Here is a 21901-nt window from a genome sequence, read left to right on the forward strand (position 1 = left end):
ATCCTCAACAAAATAGTAGCAAACAGAATCCAACAACACATTAAAAGGATCATACACCATGATCAAGTGGGATTTATTCCAGAGATGCAAGGATTCTTCAATATACACAAATCAATCAATGTCATACACCATATCAACAAATTGAAGAGTAAAAACCATATGATCATCTCAATAGATGCAGAAAAAAGCTTTTGACAAAATTCAACACCCATTTATGATAAAAACTCTCCAGAAAGTGGGCAAAGAAGGAAGCTACCTCAACATAATAAAGGCCATATATGACAAACCCACAGCAAACATCATTCTCAATGGTGAAAAACTGAAAGAATTTCCTCTAAGATCAGGAATGAGACAAGGATGTCCACTCTCACCACTATTATTCAACATAGTTTTGGAAGTCCTAGCCACGGCAATCAGAGAAGAAAAAGAAATAAAAGGAATACAAATTGGAAAAGAAGTAGTAAAACTGTCAATGTTTGCACATGACACGATACTATACATAGAGAATCCTAAAAATGCCACCAGAAAACTACTAGAGCTAATTTATGAATTTGGTAAAGTTACAGGATACAAAATTAATGCAGAGAAATCTCTTGCATTCCTATACACTAATGATGAAAAATCTGAAAGACAAATTATGGAAACACTCCCATTTACCACTGCAACAAAAAGAATAAAATACCTAGGAATAAAGCTACCTAGGGAAACAAAAGACCTGTATGCAGAAAACTATAAGACACTGATGAAAAAGATTAATGATGATACCAACAGATGGAAAGATATACCATGCTCTTGGATTGGAAGAATCAATATTGGGAAAATGACTATACTACCCAAAGCAATCTACAGATTCAATGAAATCCCTATCAAATTACCAATGGCATTTTTTGTTTTTGTTTTTTTTTTGCGGTACGCGGGCCTCTCACTGTTGGGGCCTCTCCCGTTGCGGAGCACAGGCTCCGGATGCGCAGGCTCAGCGGCCATGGCTCACGGGCCCAGCTGCTCCGCGGCATGTGGGATCTTCCCGGACTGGCGCACGAACCGGTGTCCCCTGCATCGGCAGGCGGACTCTCAACCACTGTGCCACCAGGGAAGCCCACCAATGGCATTTTTTATGGAACTAGAACCAATTATCTTAAAATCTGTATGGAGACACAAAAGACCCCGAATAGCCAAAGCAGTCTTGAGGGAAAAAAACGGAGCTGGAGGAATCAGACTCCCTGACTTCAGACTATACTACAGAGCTACAGTAATCAAGAAAATATGGTACTGGCACAAAAAGAGAAACATAGATCAATGGAACAAGATAGAAAGCCCAGAGATAAACCCACGCACCTATGGTCAACTAATCTAGGACAAAGGAGGCAAGGATGTACAACGGAGAAAAGACAGTCTCTTCAATAAGTGGTGCTGGGAAAAGTGGACAGCTACATATAAAAGAATGAAATTAGAACACTCCCTACCACCATACAGAAAAATAAACTCAAAATGGATTAGGGACCTAAATGTAAGACCGGACACTATAAAACTCTTGGAGGAAAACACAGGAAGAACACTCTTTGACATAAATCACAGCAAGATCTTTTTTGATCCACCTCCTAGAGTAATGGAAATAAAAACAAAAATAAACAAATGGGAACTAATGAAACTTCAAAGCTTTTGTACAGCAAAGGAAACCATAAACAAGACGAAAAGACAATCCTCAGAATGGGAGAAAATATTTGCAAAGGAATCAACGGACAAAGGATTAATCTTCAACATACATAAACAGCCCATCCAGGTCAATATGAAAGAAACAAACAACCCAATCCAAAAATGGGCAGAAGACCTAAATAGACATTTTTCCAAAGAAAACATACAGATGGCCAAGAAGCACATGAAAAGCTGCTCAACCTAATTATTAGAGAAATGCAAGTCAAAAGTACAATGAGGTATCACCTCACACCAGTTAGAATGGGCATCATCAGAAAATCTAGAAAGAACAAATGCTGGAGAGGATGTGGAGAAAAGGGAACCGTCTTGCACTGTTGGTGGGAATGTAAATTGATACAGCCACTATAGAGAACAGTATGGAGGTTCCTTAAAAAACTACAAATAGAATTACCATATGATCCAGCAATCCCACTACTGGGCATTTACCCAGAGAAAACCATAATTCAAAAAGACACATGCACCCCAGTGTTCAATGCAGCACTATTTACAATAGCCAGGTCATGGAAGCAACCTAAATGCCCACTGACAGATGAATGGATAACGAAGTTGTGGTACATATATACAATGGAATATTACTCAGCCATAAAAAGGAATGAAATTTGTTGAGACATGGATGGATCTAGAGACTGTCATACAGAGTGAAGTAAGTCAGAAAGAGAAAATCAAGTATCGTATATTAATGCATGTATGTGGAACCTAGAAAAATGGTACAGACACCAAGGGGGAAAACCGCGGTGGGGTGGGGATGGTGGTGTGCTGAATTGGGCGACTGGGATTGACATGTGTACACTGATGTGTATAAAATTGATGACTAATAAGAACCTGCAGTATAAAAAAACAAAAAAAAACAATACTGAACTTTCTTTGGGTTATTTGTATGGAAATATGTTAATATAAATGTTTCAGACATTACAGGAAACTTCTAAAAATCTTATACGTTCTGGTTTAATGTTGTAAGTCATAATTCTAGTTATTACTTTAAAATGTATATCTTCTCAGAAATAACTAAATTTCCTTGTCAATTGCATTATTATGAACTTTCATCAAATCTTTATCCGTGGTCATTTTAAAGTCTTTTGTCATTTACAGACAGTTCTGGGTGTACTGTGATGCTTTTGCAAAAGTGTTCCTGATAAAAGGGTTTCATCTTCAAGGAATTCATGGAAAAGACTCTGACAAGTACAGGTTTCTGGTAACTGACTATACTGCTGATCTGAATAAGCATTTTCAGAACTCTAATGGAAAACTGATGAATTCGTCAAAGTGCTAACAAAAGATCAAGATGACAAAAAAAATTAATTACATGGGACTGAGTGAACTGATGAGAATGATTATAATTTCTGTGACTTTGTTTGAATTAAAAAAAAAAATGGGCAAAAGATCTAAATAGACATTTCTCCAAAGAAGACATACAGATGGCCAAAAAGCAAAAGAAAGATGCTCAACATCACTAATTATCAGAGAAAAGCAAATCAAAATTACAATGAGGTATCACCTCACACTGGTCAGAATGGCCATCAGCAAACATTCTACAAACAGTAAATGCTGGACAGGGTGTGGGAAAAAGATACCCTCCTGCTCTGTTGGTCGAATGTAAATGGTACAACCACTATGGAGAACAGTATGAGGTTCCTTAAAAAACTAAAAACAGAACTACCATATCTAGCAATCCCACTCCTGGGCATACATCTGAAGAAAACTATAATATTTACAAAAGGATACATGCATCCCTATGTTCATAGTAGCACTATTTACAATAGCCAAGACATGGAAGCAACCTAAATGTCATCCCAAATTATTTACAAAACAGAAAGAGTCACAGATGTAGAAAACAATCTTATGATTACCAGGGAGGATGGGATCTTGGGAGGGATAAATTGGGAGACTGGGCTCGACATATACACTAGTATATATAAAATAGATAACTAATAAGGACCCACTGCATAGCACAGAGAACTCTACTCAATACTCTGTAATGGCCAATACGGGAACAGAAGCTAAAAGAGTGGATATATGTATATATATAACTGATTCATTTTGCTGTACACCTGAAACTAACACCACATTGTAAATCAACTATGTTCCAACAACAACAAAAGAATCCAAAGACTTGGACTGTAATCCAAACTTCTTTATTAATATTTTAACTCTGGGTGAACTATCTATCCTCTGTGCATATCAGGCTTCTTATCTGTAAAATGATTAAAGATGATAACCTTTCCTAACCACATTACAGGGCTACTTTCTAGTAGACTGTGAGATATATAAATGCTCGGGTATTTTCTCTTTTTTCCTGGCCATGATGCACGGCATGTGGAATCTTAGTTCCCGGATCAGGGATCGAACCTGTGACCCCTGTGGTGGAAGCGCAGAGTGTTAACCACTGGACCGCCAGGGAAGTCCCGCTGGGATGTTTTCTTACTTTGCCAAAACAAAGTCACAAAGTTACGTGCGAACTGCGAAGAGTTCTTAGTGTATCCTATCTTAGTTCATAGCAATTAGAAGCATTTTGGAAGCAGAGAACGAGCGAATCAAGCTAGACTTCTAGAAAAAGGGGCAACAGGAAGGTTTGGGATATGACGGCCTAACGGTCAACGGTGAGAGCACTGGCAGTCTGGTCTAATGCACAGAAACAGCTCAAAGGGCCCTTCACATTTCTAGGACCCAGGGAGGTGAGAAGGGGGTGGGAGCACCATCCACTCGTTAATCTACTTATCAAATACTTAATCACAGAAAACATGATGTATCGATACAAGGTGTCTTTTCATTGATGATCCTCAGTTTGTTTAAAGAAAGTAATAAGACTGTTCTAAGTTATTTTTGGAGTAAGACAGGTTTAAATATATTCTAACTGAAGAGAATAGCAAAATATAAAATGCATGGCTATTAGGTCCAATATGGTTAAAATGAGAACATGTGATTGGTTCTTAAATGGGTAAATTTTTACTCATTTACTGAAAAATTCACATATGTGGAACTAACTCCAATGATATCACATAGTGATGTACTGTAACATCTATATTCACATTACTCAAATGACTACTTTAGGTAAGAATATATTAAAAAAAAAAAGGGACTTCCCTGGTGGCGCAGTGGTTAAGAATCCGCCTGCCAATGCAGGTGTGCTCTGCAACGAGAAGCCACCGCAATGAGAAGCCTGCGCACCGCAAGGAAGAGTAGCCCCTGCTCGCCACAACTAGAGAAAGCCCTCACGCAGCAACAAACACCCAATGCAGCCAAAAATAAATAAATAAATATTTTAAATTTTAATAAATAAAATTAAAATCTATAGGTCTATTTAAGTAAACTTGCTCAGTCTGCGAAGCTTATGGCCATAGGCTATCGGTTAATTTTCTGCTCCTCTATGGTAACACTGTTTTGTGGCACAAACTTGATTCTACCCTAGTACCAAATAATTTCCCACCTAACATGACAAGTTAGGTTTTATAGGTATCTTAGGCCTATTTACAACATCTTTATATTTTTACACGGTACTTTCATAACGCCATGCAAATTCTAAGAAAAAAAAAATCTGTTTTTCTTCCAAAAGTCAATTCTTCAATTTCAAACAAAAGGACTTGGATTTTCTAGTAAGTAACCCTCAGTATTGAGATGATATGTATTATTGTGACTGTGGATATGCATTATTTTAACACAATAAAGTTATATTATTAAAAGAGTCATAGAAACCTTTTCTAGCAATAAGTTAGTATGAAAAGTAGTCTTGGGAAGAACAGTGTATTTAGGGGAAAAAAACCAGTCATCTGACCATTCAATAATCCAGCGTGGCCTGCCTCTTTCATATGCATCGAGCCATGTTCCTATTACTGTTGCTCAATTCTCAGAATAGATGAACTTAAAAGAAACTATTTCTTTGTAGAGACAACAAACTAATACGTAAACACAGGCAATGAGTACAAACAGCCTTCGGAAGACAGGTTTGGTTCTGAAGAGCTAGAACACCTCATAAGAAATCTACTTCAGTAACCAGAGGAGGCTGTCTGGAGACTGCAGGGCAGAACCTCTACAACAGCTGAGGGCCCGTCTTGATGCTGCAGCTCAGTCAGCCCTGCAGGGGACAGTCCTCAAACTTTACCTAACTTGATGGCAAGCAAGAATCATGTACATCAATGACAGGCTTTTCATAGAGACAAATTACCAGATAGGAATCTTGAAGGAAATTCTGAAGTGTGCATAAATGAGATTTTAAAAGTTAACTAAGTACTATGAACTAAGAACTTAATTTGTCCTATACAGTTAAATTTTTAAGAACAGAAGTGGGGAAGAAGACATGTCGATGAGAAAGAAATTAATCAGATATAATAAATTTGAAACCGTTCATTTTATTTATATATGCCACAATGACCTTAATATTAACAGAAGTCATAGGGTCCCATTTGGTCTCTTCACTCCACATTAATCCAGGAAACGAAGCTACTGAGTTGTATTTTAACAGCAATCTGACACCTCTTACATTTCCACAAAAGCAGTTCAGTGTACTTTTCCTACAGATTTAAAACAAACAAGCTGTTTCCTTTCCAGGAAGCTACAAATGTCATCCCTTTGCTTACCTAGTAACTGTAGGGACAAACTTGTTTGCTGTATCCAGGATACTCACCTACCTACCTTATAAGTCTCTGTTCTTTTGTTAAGTCTTTTGTTAACGCTATCCAGTAAGTGAGCATACAATGCAGCATAATTTTGTGTTTATAAAAGCCTTATTGACTTTCTGGTTCTAAACACTTGAGGGATCATTTAGACAACTCAGTGTACTTTAGATATGGGGGATAGCAATAGTGGCAGAGCCCTGATAAAAACCCTCTATTGGTTTCTATTATACTGCCCTCTATTTTCCCTTAGATGAAAAATTAAGGAGTAAGAGTTCAGCTGAGTAAATTTAAAGCGTCTTCTGAAATTCACCGAAACCTCTATAAAAGACAGCAAATACATACAAATTCTAATCCTCTGCTAAGTGCGTGAGAACTTATGTTACAGTAATAAATAAATAACAAGCATTCTAATATCAGATAAAGCCTAATATTTTATAAGGGAAATGCAATAAATACGTCTGCAAAAGGCAACTAACTGAACTTAAGAGATTAAATATTACTAAAAAGCTGACCTCCAAGTTGCTTTGGCGGCAGGGGGCATGAGAATCCATGGGAGAGTACCTTCCTTTCTGAATTCAAATCCTTTAAAAGTTTTAAAGTATTTATTCGGAAGAAAGGTAGCTACAAAGAGTTTAGAAAAACAGATGGCTTGGCAAACTACGTAAGAGATTAATTTTGCATTGTTCATTTTCTTCTCTTTGATGCTCACATTAAGTATGTATGCTCAATGTCTATAATACACTGGGCACAGTGCCATCATTAAGAATGTATGTACCTGTTACACAGGTACACATGACTATGCCTGGAGGCCCCACCTGTATGTTCCACCCACATACTTACGGAATTCATCCCACTGAACAGGTCTCCTGACCCCACGTGAGCCGTGTGCACAAAGTTTGTGGGCTCTCCAATCATACTTCGGTCAATCCGCCGGCGCCTTTTCTAAAATATAAGGAGTAACGTGTTGAGAAAATGATCTTGTTAACAAAAACTTATTCTGATAGATTTATATACTATGCACAAATGACTTCGTATAATAATATTTTTGCCCAAGACACAAAAATACCTAAATCTTGGTATCACCACAATCACCTCTTATGATGAGATCCCCCAGAGAAATATATGCACAAAAAAATGATTGGTAAAGTAAAATAATAGGTTATTATTTAGAACTTAAAATAGATTATTTGGTCTGACTTTGGCCATCCATATATTTGTATAGCAACCATTTAAGTTTTATTCTTTTAAAAAATGAGACAAATGTAAAATTATCATCTGTAACCATCATTCTTAGCAAAGACGACAGTGTGACTTAAGTGCAGCATTCCGATTTTAAACAAAACATTCTAGCTTGCATCATTAACAGACTGATGCTATTTTGATGGTTGTCACTGAGATTATACCCAACTACCCTTCACCCAGAAGGAATCTGTCAGCTATCTGTGCAGGGGAGGTTTGGCTCTAGCCCATTCACTGATTTCTGGCCTATTCTGGCTGCAAACGAAACCCTGTCCACGCAGCCACCCAGGCTGCAGCTTACTGCCTCTTCCTCATTTCTGACCCCACTTCCCAGCAGCTTCCCAGGAACTTCAGCCACAGGCTGCAATCCTTGTTCTACCAATGTGCCCTCCGCCTCACAAGACACTTCCCCACCCTGCTGCTGTGTTAAACTGACCATCCGAGATTTTTCCACAGAAGAAGGTTATCATCAGACCCGAGTGTTCCGTGGCTCCTTAGATACTGTGATCAACTGAGAGGGGCCACGGGCACAGCTGGCTTACTGTCCTAATACCATCTCTGCGTATCCCCATTTTCTTCCCTTTCAACAGAATACGTCTCCTGAAAATGCCATCTGCATCAAAACTAAGGCAAGTTACAAAGTTGTTGGATTAGGTTAGGTTGCCTCTGAACATAGTATTTTAAGTCTTCATCTACTGAAATGTTGCTATGCTCTTGATAAATCCTAAAAACTTATCCAGATAGACAGACACAGGTGACAGCTCCTCAGGATTAGAACATAATTTTCTACAAAGCCACAGAAGTGGAGAGTTCATACATTAATTTTAGAAGCTAGTATATATTGTTTTACTGCCCTCTAGCTTTTATTGCCACAGATTAGAATCCCAAAAGCCTGTTGTTTTCCCTTGAAGTTATGTTCATCCTCAGAGTTGAACAGTGACTCTGGACTATCTCCAGGTTTGCTGGTTTTCCCTTCCAGTGTTCTGTATGGCATATGGAAGTCCCTCTCTATCTGAACATGGGTTTTCCTATAGCTTAGTAAAGTTTTCTTGTATTATTTCTTTGATATTGCTCCTTGTGTTCTTTTTTGCTATTTCCAGAGCTTCTGTTATGTGGACATCTGAATGTGTGTTTGTGTGTCTAAGGGGGAGTCGGGGGGAGGAGGGACGGAGGGAGGGAGAGCGTGTGTGTGTCTGTGTGTATGCACGTGTGTGTGTATAATCTTCCTAGTTTCTTCCATTATTTGTTTCCTCTTTATAGTTTCACTGCATTAGAAAATAATGCCACTTGATCCTCTTTAGGAATCCACAACTGTTTTCGTACAGTCCAGAGAGAAAAAAAAATTTTTTTAATGATTTAAATTTATTTATTTATGGCTGCGTTGGGTCTTCGTTTCTGTGCGAGGGCCTTCACCAGTTGTGGCAAGCGGGGTCCACTCTTCATCGCAGTGCACGGTCCTCTCACTATCGCGGCCTCTCTTGTTGTGGAGCACAGGCTCCAGACGCGCAGGCTCAGTAATTGTGGCTCACGGGTCCAGTTGCTCCGCGGCATGTGGGATCTTCCCAGACCAGGGCTCGAACCCGTGTCCCCTGCATTGGCAGGCAGATTCTCAACCACTGCGCCACCAGGGAAGCCCCAGAGAGGAAATATTTTAAGCCTGCAGGTCATACAGTCTCTGTCAAAGCTCTGGCTCTACTCTGTCATCACAGTGTGTAAGCAGCCACAGACAATGTGAGAACAAATGAGTATAGCTGTGTTCCAGTAAACATTTATGCACAAAAAAGGGTGGCAGGTGACATAATGGCCCATAAGTTCTGGCTTGCTGACCCCAGCTCTAGATCAGTAATTTTTTTTCAGTGGTAGATACATTATTATTTTTCTCCAATTATGATTATGTTTTGGAAGCTCTTTGCTACGCAATATTTTTAATCTCTTTGAGAATTTGTATTACATGTTTTCCTTTTTTCCTATCAAAGACGCCTGACTGAATGAATTATAGTCTATAACACCCGGGAGTGAAATATTCATTCCTGTACTTCTCCAAATTTAGTTACTTCAAGCCCCTTTTTGAAGGGTTAAGAAATTCAATCGGTCCTTTGGGGCAGTGTCCCATAGGGTTGTATAAAAATTTCAGGTTAAAATGGTGTCAGTAAGCCAAGGAAGGGTCTAGATCCCGTGTCTATGCTCTTCAATTTTCTGTTTCTTAGCACAACACACCAATTTCCTGCTCTCTTTTCCTTACATGGTGCTACTTAAGGAGGCTCACACAGATTCCCTGCCCCTAACCACAGACTTGTCGTCACCCGCAGCCATCCTTTGATGTGGGAGGCCAAGTGCCACCAATGCAGGATAGTCTCTTCCACCCTGTTTCCCATTTTTTTCTACAGACTCTTGAGTTTGTCTATTTTTACCCACCCCATTCAACATACTTCCCCTTCATACTATTCTCTTCTGAGATGATACAGCACAAATCCCTAAATGAGCCTTGAGAAGCAATGCTACCTTCTCTTTTCTAGGATTGAGGTAGGGAAAAGACGATGTTAACAGTAGTTTTGTGTCTGTTTTCTTCTTGGTAACATACTGTTACATTACCATTAAATTTGTCTTGTTAGAAAACTATGTTTCTCAAAGCACATCCAAGTGCATCTTCACCAGCAGAGGACATGAGTTTTCTTGATACCTGAGTAGGACAAATTGTTGGGGTTTCTTCCACAGTACGCCCCCTGACGTACTGAAGGAGAAGGAGGCTTCCAGGGTCTCGGCACACCCCAGACTGAGCAGAAAAGGCTAGACGTCTACAGATGAAGACAAAGGATGGCGGTTATGTTCCATGGGCTCATGGCGTCTGCCAGACTGAAGACTTCCCCGAAGGCCTTGTGAGGCTAGCCTGCAGGGGCAACAGCTCCCGAGGTACAGATGGTGCCACCTGGCTCAGCCAGAAGGTCTGCTGAAGCAGGTGATGGGCTGGCCTATTTCAGAGAATAAGATCTCTTCCAGATCGTCCCTTGCCCTGTGAACACATAGGACTTCTAACAGTTCTGAATCCACATCATTTCCTCTGGAAGGGTGTGTCTGGGCCTGAGCAGATGGCTACACCTGGCCCACGAATCCACAATAAGGGATTTATTCTAACAGTCGAATTATTGCAAGAAGATGCTGGGAGAGAGGAGTCACCATGGAGCACTCAGGCCACCAGCCATCTCACCCAGAAATGTTTCTTGAAAGATTAATGAATGGATGTGCTTCTAGGTCGATATGCTTCTGAAAGAGGCATATTAATATACACTTATAAGCATAATATGACACTCTGAGGGAGGATGTTCAAAAGGAGACAACTAAATTGGTTCGAAAGAGACTACTCTTGGGGCTTCCCTGGTGGCGCAGTGGTTGAGAGTCCACCTGCCGATGCAGGGGACATGGGTTCGTGCCCCGGTCCGGGAAGATCCCACATGCCGCGGAGCGGCTGGGCCCGTGAGCCATGGCCGCTGAGCCTGCGTGTCTGGAGCCTGTGCTCCACAACGGGAGAGGCCACAACAGAGAGAGGCCTGTGTACCGCAAAAAAAAAAAAAAGAGACTACTCTCACAGTGAAAAGCAAAGGACAGGAAGACACCGACTTCCTTCTGTCACAGCAATTATGTTAGGTAATTAATTTATAATCTGAAAATAATGACTACTTTTCAACTTGAACTTTACTGAGTTGGGAATGAGACTTTTCCTTTAGTACTGAAAGGGTTCTTCATGCCATCTACTCTAACCTGGATTGTAGGGTTAGAAGTAGAAGTTTTCTGTCTTTCCTTCTTTAAGGCTAGAAGGAGAACAACTTTTAAAGCAGGGGGATAACATGATCAAAATGGTTTTAAAAGGCATAATAGCTACAGATGGAAAGCAGGTTGGAGGGGTCCAAAAGAAAAATTATTAGAGTAATGTTGGTGAAAGGAGATTACTTGCATTCAACTAACAGCAGCATAAATGGAACATGTACAGATTCAAGCTGTGTTCAGTGGGTAAAATCAAAAGCATCTGGTTGTTGACTGGATTTGAGAATTGAGAGGTAACAGTTAAGAAAGATGCACAGCTTTCAGATCTGAATAGAGTGTACTCGATTTAATGGATTAGATAATAGTGGAAGAGGGTCAGTCTTTAGGAAGAAGATGAAAGATTCTGTTTAAGACACACCGAATTTGAGACATCTATGAGACATTCAAGTGAGGTTATCAAGAGGGCAAGTTGAATACACAGATATAGGATTCTGAAAAGGGCTAAACTAGAGATAGGAAATTGAGAGTCACCAGAATAAAGCTGTCCAAGTTAATGAGACTTCCTAGGAAGAAAAGTGCACAGAGGAACTCTATATAAGGTTGGTCAGGAAAATAAGCCATTAAAGGAGGCCAAAAAGGAACAGCCTAAAAGTTAGGAGGAAAGTCAGATGTGACTTCTTCAAAGTGTGAAGGAGGGGTTAGGCAATACTCTGCAAGCTGGTGGGAGGTCAGGTGAAGAAAACATGTTTCCTGGATTCAGCAACATGAAGTGAGCACCTTGGTGATGCTGTGCCAGCACAGTGACAGGAGCTCCAGACATCAGCGGGGGAGTGAGGGGCATCCAGGAGGCTGGGAAATGGAGAACTCCAACACAGACAAGTGGACAAAGTCTGGTCTCTGAACAGGAGAAGACAGACAGCTGTAGCTCAAGGGAGAAGAGGTAATGAGGACAGATTGAATTTTTTCCCTTAAATATGAGAAAGACTTGACTATGCTTAATTTCTGATGAGGCAAATCAGAAAAGACAGAGACAGAAGGTAAAGAAAAATAAAGATTATCAATATTACAAGCCTTCCAGAGAAGGTAGGAGGGATAGGATCCAGACACAGGCTGAGGTGTTCTTTAGACTTCCGTTATAACTTTCTTAATCAAAAACCTGGATTCTAAGTATAATTAAATATTTTAAGATACAAAAACATAATATTTTTCAGACACAAGGTAGACATTTAAAGAACAGCCCACTTTTCTGGTGTGCTATATTGAGAGCACAGGGTACAGACTAGATTTAAATCGTGGGCAAACAAGGGGAATTCCAGAGTCAGGCCTCTGCAGAGAAAAACAGGAAATGGTGCACTCCACTCTGATATGTATTAACTGCTGTCAGTAGCACAGTCACAGTTTTTCCTGGAAACATACTTTATTCTTTTGATTCCTTATAGGGAACTTTACTAAAACTGTCGACCATCTGAATAATTCTTGCCGTCCTTAAAATATTAACTGTTATTCTGCATAAGGCCAAAGACTAGAGGTACAGAAAAATGAGTAGTTGTATTACAGCGAAGGGGATTAGGGAAAATGTCTCTTCCCATTTAATGTATGTCAATTATGCCTCACTGAAGCTGTTTAAATCTTCGAGTTACATACTAAAAACTTGTTCAATGAAATGTGATATCCAGAATTTGCTTTTAATTATCCAGTGGAGGGGGGGTTAATAGGTGAAACAAGATGGTCCCCCCATCAATAACTACTGAAGCTGGGGACTACACAGACGGGCAGGTGGCGGGCCGAGGTGTAAGGGGGTCCTCTTCTTTCCCTAGTAAGTTTTTAAAAATAAGTTTTTTAAAAGATATGCTAATTCATTTATTTTCCTCCTAGTCTTACAACTTTACATAAAAACTTATGCACTGTGTACTAGTAAAAATGCTGTGACACAAGTACGAATAAACATTTACTTTCATGTCTGATTTCCATCAGAACGTAATCTTGTCCTCATTCTTTCAGATGCTTTACAATTCTAAAATTCTCTACCCACTTCCTGTCTTCCTCCCCAAACTATAGAAGATATATGTGAATTTTTTCAGAAATACACTGCAGAGCTACCTCATCAATATAAGGCTAGCTACAGTATCCATTTAGTTTAACACTGCTCTTTATATGCTTCATTCATGCACTCCCATCACATGTTCCTTCTTTGAAAATAAAAATTACTTGGCAAATATTTATTTTAAAAACCTGGAATGTAAAATTTACAGAAAAGATTATTCTGAGATTATTCTTCCAAAAGACCCCTCTTCTCTGGTTTCACACTCATATCTGGCTACCACCTCCATCCCTCTGCTTCTGTGTATATCGTGTATGGTGGCCTTCTCCAATACATCCTAGGTCCCCTTTCTTTCCTCTCCCATGTCTTCACCTTATTAACTCTATGCTGATGACTAGTAAGTCTATTTTCTCTTTTCTGGGCATTAGGCTACACATCCAAGTGCTTACCGGACATGTCCATGTGAATGTTGAGAGGATACTCAAATTTCCTATGTCCACAACTGAACATATATAATCTTATTTCTATAATCTATTCTTTCTCTTCGTGCTCCATTTTGGTGAACAACACTTCCACCAGTACTTCAAGCCAGGGTGAAGACTGTCCCTCACTCCTCCTCCTTCCTCATACTATCACATCACATCAGCATCACATCCTGTGGATTCTACCCTTTCACTCTCTCCATCCCCATGTCACTGCCACAGCCTTACTTGCAGTCCATACCACCTTCCACCTACATCACTATAGTAGCCTCCGAACTAATTTGCTTCAAACTTCACAACATTCCTTCCCCTCCCAATATTCTTTGCGCTGGATTTAGATAGACCTTTCTAAAGTACAAAACTGATGCTACTCACCACTTTAAAATCCCTCAACGGCTTTCCAAAACTTGCAGGCTAAATTCAAAATCCCAAAGCCTATGAAATCCTGTTTCTCTCTCTAGCCTCTTTTTTTTTTTTTTTTTTTTGCGGTACGCAGGCCTCTCACTGTTGTGGCCTCTCCCGTTGTGGAGCACAGGCTCCAGACGCACAGGCTCAGCGGCCATGGCTCACGGGCCCAGCCGCTCCGCGGCATGTGGGATCCTCCCGGACCGGGGCACAAACCCGTGTCCCCTGCATCGGCAGGCGGACTCTCAACCACTGCGCCACCAGGGAAGCCCTAGCCTCCTCTTTTAATACTTTCTTGCATTCTAAGCTTTCATCTGCTACTTGAAATTCCCTAAATATACTATGATCTCGCTCTCTCTCACTTCTCTTCCCTTGACCTGAAAGGATCCTTCCTACTGCTCCTTGACTAACTCAGGCCTCATACCCTCTGCTCTGAGGTTAGATGCTCCTCCTCTCTGCTCCCAGAGAACCTTGTGTTCACCTCCACCAAAGTAAAATTTACATCTCGCACCAAACTGAAACTGTCCACTGGATGGCACATGTGCTCCTATATGGAGAGGGCATATAAAATGTTAGCTCACAAGGACCAGCGCCATACAGAGCACAAAGCAATTCATCAACACACGTTTTTTAAATGAATACATTTATGAATATATAAACATTACAGTCACATTGTTTTTAAGGCTTAACGTTTTAAACATTTTTTGTAGCAATATAAATGTTCCATCTCCCTCACATTTCTACAATATTGATCAAATATAGCTTCTAGGAAAACAGTGATTACTCAATCACTTAAAAGTTGAAACTTCCTCTAAGACTTTCTCTGGGCAGCTTCGTGTGCAAACACATGCCACCGAGGAGCAATTTAAGGCCAGATCCCAGAGGGTAACAGGAGGCCTAAGGTAAAAGCACAGGTGGAACAACCTCAGGTCCTTCTAGAAATGGAGATAAAATGTAAATAAAGAACAAAATGGTCTGCCATCTGGAGCAGGGGAAAAAAGCTAGGGCTTTCGGGCTACAAGATAGCAATCACTTATGCCAATGTGGACTAAATATTTGAAAGGTTGAAAGAGAGTGATATACTACTGACTTAACTTTGCGACCTGGAGAGAGAAAGCTGAGAGAGTATAACCACATCCCCTACCTATGAATATATCAAATAAACCCACAATTCCCAGACTGTGTCAAGTAGCTGGCAAACATCAAGGGACCCCATGTGGTATTTTCAATTTGAGGGAAACACAATGATACTCAACATGAAGCAGCCTGGGACCTGGGCCCCTTTGCTGCAGTGCTTGCACCTGGACACACCTCTCCTCAAGCAACAGAATACAAAGAAACTGTAGGGGACTAAAAATAACTGCCTGCATGCCCAGTTGGGGCAAATTCCGAACAGAAGATAAAAAGAGACCAAAACACCCAACTGCCACCACTTTCAAAGAGCCCAGAGCAAAAGCAGGGAGTCAGGACTTCCCTGGTGGCACAGCCTGCCAATGCAGGGGACACGGGTTTGATCCCTGGTCCAAGAAGATCCCACATGCCACGGAGCAACTAAGCCCGTGCGCCACAACTCCTGAGCCTGCGCTCTAGAGCCCATGAGCCACGACTGCTGAGGCCCACTCGCCTGGAGCCCATGCTCTGCAACGGGAGAGGCCACCACGATGAGAAGCCCACGCACCACAGTGAATAGTAGCCCCCACTCGCCACAACTAGAGAAAGCCCGTGTGCAGAAACACAGACCCAATGCAGCCACACATACATACGTAACTTAATTAATTTATAAAAAAGCAGGGGGTCAGGAGCAAAAGCAGGGCACTGCACATGCCCCCTGCACACACCACCACAAAGGGGTGGGCAAACCACCTAAGCCGGCCCTCCAGCCCGACTCCTACCTTCATCCCATATAAGGAACAAGCTTGCCCTGCCTCAGGGAGTGAGCAAGCAAGGGTACCTGTTGTTTGTTCCCCCTCACCTCCCCACTATAGCAGGGGTTCCAATAAAGCCTTGCCTGAATTTCTTGTCTGGCTTCTGGTCAACTTCTATTGATTAAGAAGGCCAAGAACCCTGGTCGGTAACAAACATACATACAATACTGTGCGAACTAACTCAAGATAATTCAAAATTTCAATCTTAGAGAACACACTCTTTTCAACAACACATCTTTGCAAAGCACAGTTTTTCAGTGCCTGCTGTGTAAAAAGCCCAAGTATTGTACAAAAGTCAGTACAGAACTGGAAAAGAGGCTGGTGGTGTTCAGTCTGATCCTACAGTTTGAGGAGTTGTGTAAAGCCTAATAGGCACACATATCCCATAGGTAATCAAGGTTATTTGGGAAAGAAATAAAAATTTATTTTTTCTTTCTATATATGTGTATTATTTTTTCAAATGGTGACTCAGTTTTTAGAACATAAGTACTAAGTTGTTTAGACCAAACTAGTTAATAAATAAATCCATAAAGCATTTCTCTTGGCCTGGGAACACCATGAAAAAAATTACTGAAGTGTTAAGGGCAACAAACACAGAAGTTTGGGAGCCTCTGAAATAAGCTAACTTTTTGAAATATTGAGAGTATAACTAGGCACTGGGCATTTCTTAAAAAAACAGTAACTTTTTATACTATTCTACTGACAGTGTTCCCCTAAATACATGAGCTGCTTTCAAATTGCATCCTATTATCCATCCAGTTCATACATCAGTGGGGAAAAAATGACTAACAAAAGCTAAAATAACATAAAAATAGATTTGATTTTTTTTTATAGTAAAGAAAAAGGATTTTCCTAGTGAGCCTTACACAAAAATGAAAGCAACAGTTACGGCTGCAATGTCAACAAACTACGTGAAATGCCCTCACCCAAACCCATTCCCACGTGGCACTGCCTATTCATCCCTTAAGACTCAGCTCAAACATAACCTTCTGAGTTGAGGCTGTTGGGTATTCCTTGGTTTAAGCATTTAGAGCACAAGGCTCATTATTTCAATTATAACACTTAAAAATACTGTATTATAATTTATCTGCCCACAGTTTGATTTTCCTACCGTGCTAAGAGTTCTTCTATGACCACAGCTGTGCCTGATACATTGGAAAATAAATGGCTGCTGAATGAATAAAAGGATTTTAAAGAAACAATGTCAGCTCAGTTCTCTAAAAACTGTTTGTCTTATCCAATATTATGACCAAATATTTCTCAAGGACCTATTACATATGAAGATGTAAAAAAAAAAGAAAAAAATATATATATATATGATGTCAATTCTAATGGATTTCATAGTTCTGCAAAAAAAAAAAATTACTTACCTGTTTTATTTTTCTGCTTTACAGTAATGCTATCTACCATAGAGTAGTTCTACTGTCATCACTGTTCTAGCTTTTATACGGGGTGACACCTCAAGAGCAAGCTTTACTGTATATCAGAATCACTGCAGGGGTTTGTTAGAACACAGGCTGCTGACCTTGCAGAATTTCAAATCCACCAGGTTTGGGGCAGGTCCAGGAACGTTCATGGCTAACAGGACACCAGCTCAATGGTTTAGAAACACTGGTGCTGAAGATTTACAGCTAAATATTTTAAAACAATGGGTAATTCTTAAGAGTCTTACTACATGCCAGGCATATTTCCAATCACTTTAAATACAGGAACGCATTTGATAATACCTTGAAAAGCAGTGTGTGATGTTTTAATATTCCCTTCAAATCCAAGAAACTCTGGCAAACTCTCACTTGGAATCTCTTGACTATTGCTCACGTTCCTACCTTATATTCACATTTGTTAATCTCTTGAACTCCCTGAATAATATTTTACAATTTTTGTGTGTGTTTTTAAATTATTTAGAGAGCCATTAGGCTGAATGGTTTTTCTCATTAAGAACAAACAACTCTACAACCAAGCCACCAAAGAATGTTTTTTAATCAATAGTTTTCATCAAAAAGAAGAGCCTATTCACTGTAGCAAACAAAGAAATACTTCTCAACCAGCTATCACCCCAGAGCTCGGTGCACAGACAGTAGTCAGACATGCCTATCTCCCCTAGTCTTTCCCTGGAAGAGGTCTATTCGCATATTTTAAAAGCTACTACCTGAGGGTCAAGCTTCTAATTTAGCACACACACAGAGATAGACTAAGATACTGCCCAGAAAGGAGGCCACTGGGCACCATCTCCACGTTTTTCCTCTTGCCCATTCCAGGTTACCCAGAGTACTGCTTTTGCAGCTGCCTCCCAGGGGTGACACTTTTTGATTGCCTGGCTTTGGTGGCCAGCAGGGCTTCAGGTCACAGGTCCCACAGCACAAAAATAATCAACCAGTTCTTAACTAGCTATCCCCCCAACGGCTCAGTGCAGAGGGAACAGACAGAAATACCTAGCTCCCAGAATTTCTGTGAAAGGGGTCTACTTGCATAGTTTGAAAGATGCTGCCTGAGGGTCTGACTTCCAGTCAGCCTGCATCTAGGTGCTAACTGAGATCCTCCCCCTTTGGACACTGATAGGTTTAGACACACCCTCAATGACAAAGAGGTGGCTTTGGACAATCACAAGGTTTGAGAGACAACCAAGACCTTGGGCCAGGCTGAATGATAAGGTTCAACTCCTACACATGACCAGTATGTCACACCTGGCAGAGGTGGCTGTTTTATATAATGCACAGAAACCAGCACAGAAAGCCCAGGAAAATGAAGAAACAGAGGAACATGTTCCAAACAAAAGAACAAAATAAAACTCCAAAAATAGACCTTAATAAAATGGAGGACAGATCATATGTTAAGCTACAGTTTAAGTCTTAATAAATTTAAAAAGACTGAGGTCATATCAAGCATCTTTTCTGACCACAATAGTATGAAATGAGAAATCAATTACAAGAAAAAAAGTGGAAAACCCACTTTAAAAACATACTACTAAATAACCAATAGGTAACAGAAGAAATTACAAGGGAAATCAAAAAACATTTTGAGAAAAGTAAAAATGGATACATTACATACCAATCTTATGGGATGCAGCAAAGGCAGTACTAAGAGGGAAGTTCATAGCAATAACCAACTATGTTAACAACAACAAAGAGCTCAAATAAATAATGTAACTTTTTACCTCAAGGAATTAGAAAAAGAGCGAACTAAACCCAAAGTTAGTAGAAGGAAGAAAATAACAAAGATCCAAGTGGAAATAAATGAAAAACAAACTAAAAGACAATAGAAAAGATTAACAAAACAGAACTACTTTTTTAAAAGATAAAATAGAAAAACCTTTAGACTTACAAAAAAAAGAGAATTCAAATTAAATTAGAAAAGAGGAGACATTACAACTAATACTACAGAAATACAAAGAATCTTAAAGACTACTATGAACAATTACATGCCAAAAAACTGGCCAACCTAGAAGAAACAGATAACTTCCTAGAAACATACAAACCTACCAAGACTAAACCATGAAGAAATAGAAAATCTAAACAGACCAATAACAAGTAAGGAGACTGAATCAGTGATCAAAAACCTCTCAACAAACTATAGGACCACATGGCTTCACTGGTGAATTCTACCAAACATTTAAGAAGAATTAATACCAATCCTTCTCACATTCTTCCAAAACAATCAAAGAGTACACTTCCAAATTCATTTTACGAGGCCAGCATAACCCTGATACCAGAACCATACAAGGTCAGTAAAGAAATTACAGGCCAATAATCCTGATGAACAAAGATGCAAAAATTCTCAAGAAAATCTTAAATTGAATTCAACAGCACAATGAAAGGATCATACACCATGATCAAGTGGGATTTATTACACAGATAGAAGGATGGTATACCACATTAACAAAATGAAGGATAAAAGTCACATGATCTCAAAGAAGCAGAAAAAGCATTTGGCAAAATTCAACATCCTCAATAAAGTGGGTATAGGGAGATCATACCTCAACATAAAAAAGACTGCACAGATATGTCTCATTTCATTGCACTTTGCTTTATTGTACCCCACAGATACTGCGTTTTTTTACAAATTGAAGGTTTGTGGCAACTGTGCATTGAGCAAATCCATTGGCACCATTTTGCCAACAATTTTTGCTTACTTTGTGTTTCTGTATCATATTTTGGTAATTCTCACAATATTTCATTTTTTTCACTATTAGCATACTTGTTATGGTGATCTTTGATATGACTATTGCAAAAACATCATGACTTGCTGAAGGCTCAAATGATGGTTAGCATTTTTTATCAGTAAATCGTTTTTTAATTATGTATTTTTCCTTAGACATAATGCTATTGCACACTTAACAGACTACAGTATAATATTAATATAACTTTTATATATATTGGGAAACCATAAAATTCACTTGACTCTCTACTGCAATATTTGCTTTAGTGTGGTGGTAACTTGACCCACAATATCTCCAAGGTATGCCTGTATATAACAAGTCCACAGCTAACATGAACTCAATGGTGATAAGCTGAAAGCTTTTTCTCTAAGATCAGAAACAAGACAAACATGGCCACTCTCACCACTTTTTTTCCATATATTGAAAATCCTAGCCAGAGCAATCAGGCAAGGAAAAAAAAAAAAAAAGGCATCCAAACTGGAAAGGAAAAAGTAAAATGGTCTTTATTTGCAGATGACATGATACTACATATAGAAAATCCTAAAGACTCCACCAAAAAACTGTTAGAACTAATAAGCAAATTGAAATTCAAGAATGAAATTGAATGGTGGAACGGAACAATGGAAAAGATAGTCTCTTCAATAAATGGTGTTGGGAAAACTGAATAGCCACATGCAAAAGAATGCAACTGGACCAAAATCTTACACCATACCCCAAAATCAATTCAAAATGGATTAAAGACTTGAATGCAAGACTTGAAGCCATAAAACTCTAGAAGAAAACACAGGGATAAGCTCCTTGATATCACTCTTCGCAATGATTTTTTGGATTTGATACCAAAAGCAAAGACAAAGCAAAAATCAGTAAGTTGGATTACATGAAATTAAAATTTTTTGCACAGCAAAGAAAACTAATGCAGTGAAAAGGCAACCTACAGCTACAGAATGGGAGAAAATATTTGCAAATAATATATGTGATAAGGAGTTAATGTCCAAAATATATAAAGAACTTATACAACTCAGTAGTTAAAAGCAAAAACAAAACCAACCCAGTTAAAAATGGGCACAACTGAATATTTTCCCAAAGATGACATACGGATGACCAACAAGTACATAAAAAGATACTCGATATCACTAATTAGCAGAGAAATGTAAAACAAAACCAAAATGAGATACCACCTCAGACCTGTTAGAATGGCTATTATCAAAAAGACAAAAGATAGCAAATGTTGGTGAGAATTGTGGAGAAAAGGAAACCCTTGTGCACTGCTGGTGGGAATATAAATTGGTGCAGTTGTTATGAAAAACAGTACAGAGGTCCCTCAAAAAATTAAAAACAGAACTACCATATGATCTAGCAATTCCTCTTCTGGGTATACAGTCGAAGGAAATGAAATTGCTATCTCAGAGAAACATGCATCTTCCTGTTCTTGCAGCACATTTACGATAGCCAAGACATGGAAACCACCTAAGTGTCCATCAATGGCTGAATAGATAATGAAAATGTGATGTGTGTGTCCACATAAGTATATATAGACAGATATATGCATATACAGATAGATATGTGTGTAT

At 39.4% G+C, this 21901-nt stretch overlaps 1 protein-coding gene across 2 annotated transcripts in view; it reads right to left on the bottom strand.

The window, feature by feature from the left end:
• CDC42SE2 (CDC42 small effector 2) overlaps positions 1-21901 on the bottom strand; it is a 79399-nt gene that overhangs the window by 14132 nt on the left and 43366 nt on the right. For both annotated transcript variants that reach the window (XM_049707282.1, XM_049707283.1), the window contains exon 3: positions 7164-7265. In XM_049707282.1, the coding sequence (XP_049563239.1) occupies positions 7164-7265 (102 nt within the window). The remainder of the gene's footprint in view (positions 1-7163; positions 7266-21901) is intronic.

The sequence above is a fragment of the Orcinus orca genome, chromosome 3, assembly GCF_937001465.1.
Source record: "Orcinus orca chromosome 3, mOrcOrc1.1, whole genome shotgun sequence".
Classification (NCBI taxonomy): Eukaryota; Metazoa; Chordata; class Mammalia; order Artiodactyla; family Delphinidae; genus Orcinus; species Orcinus orca.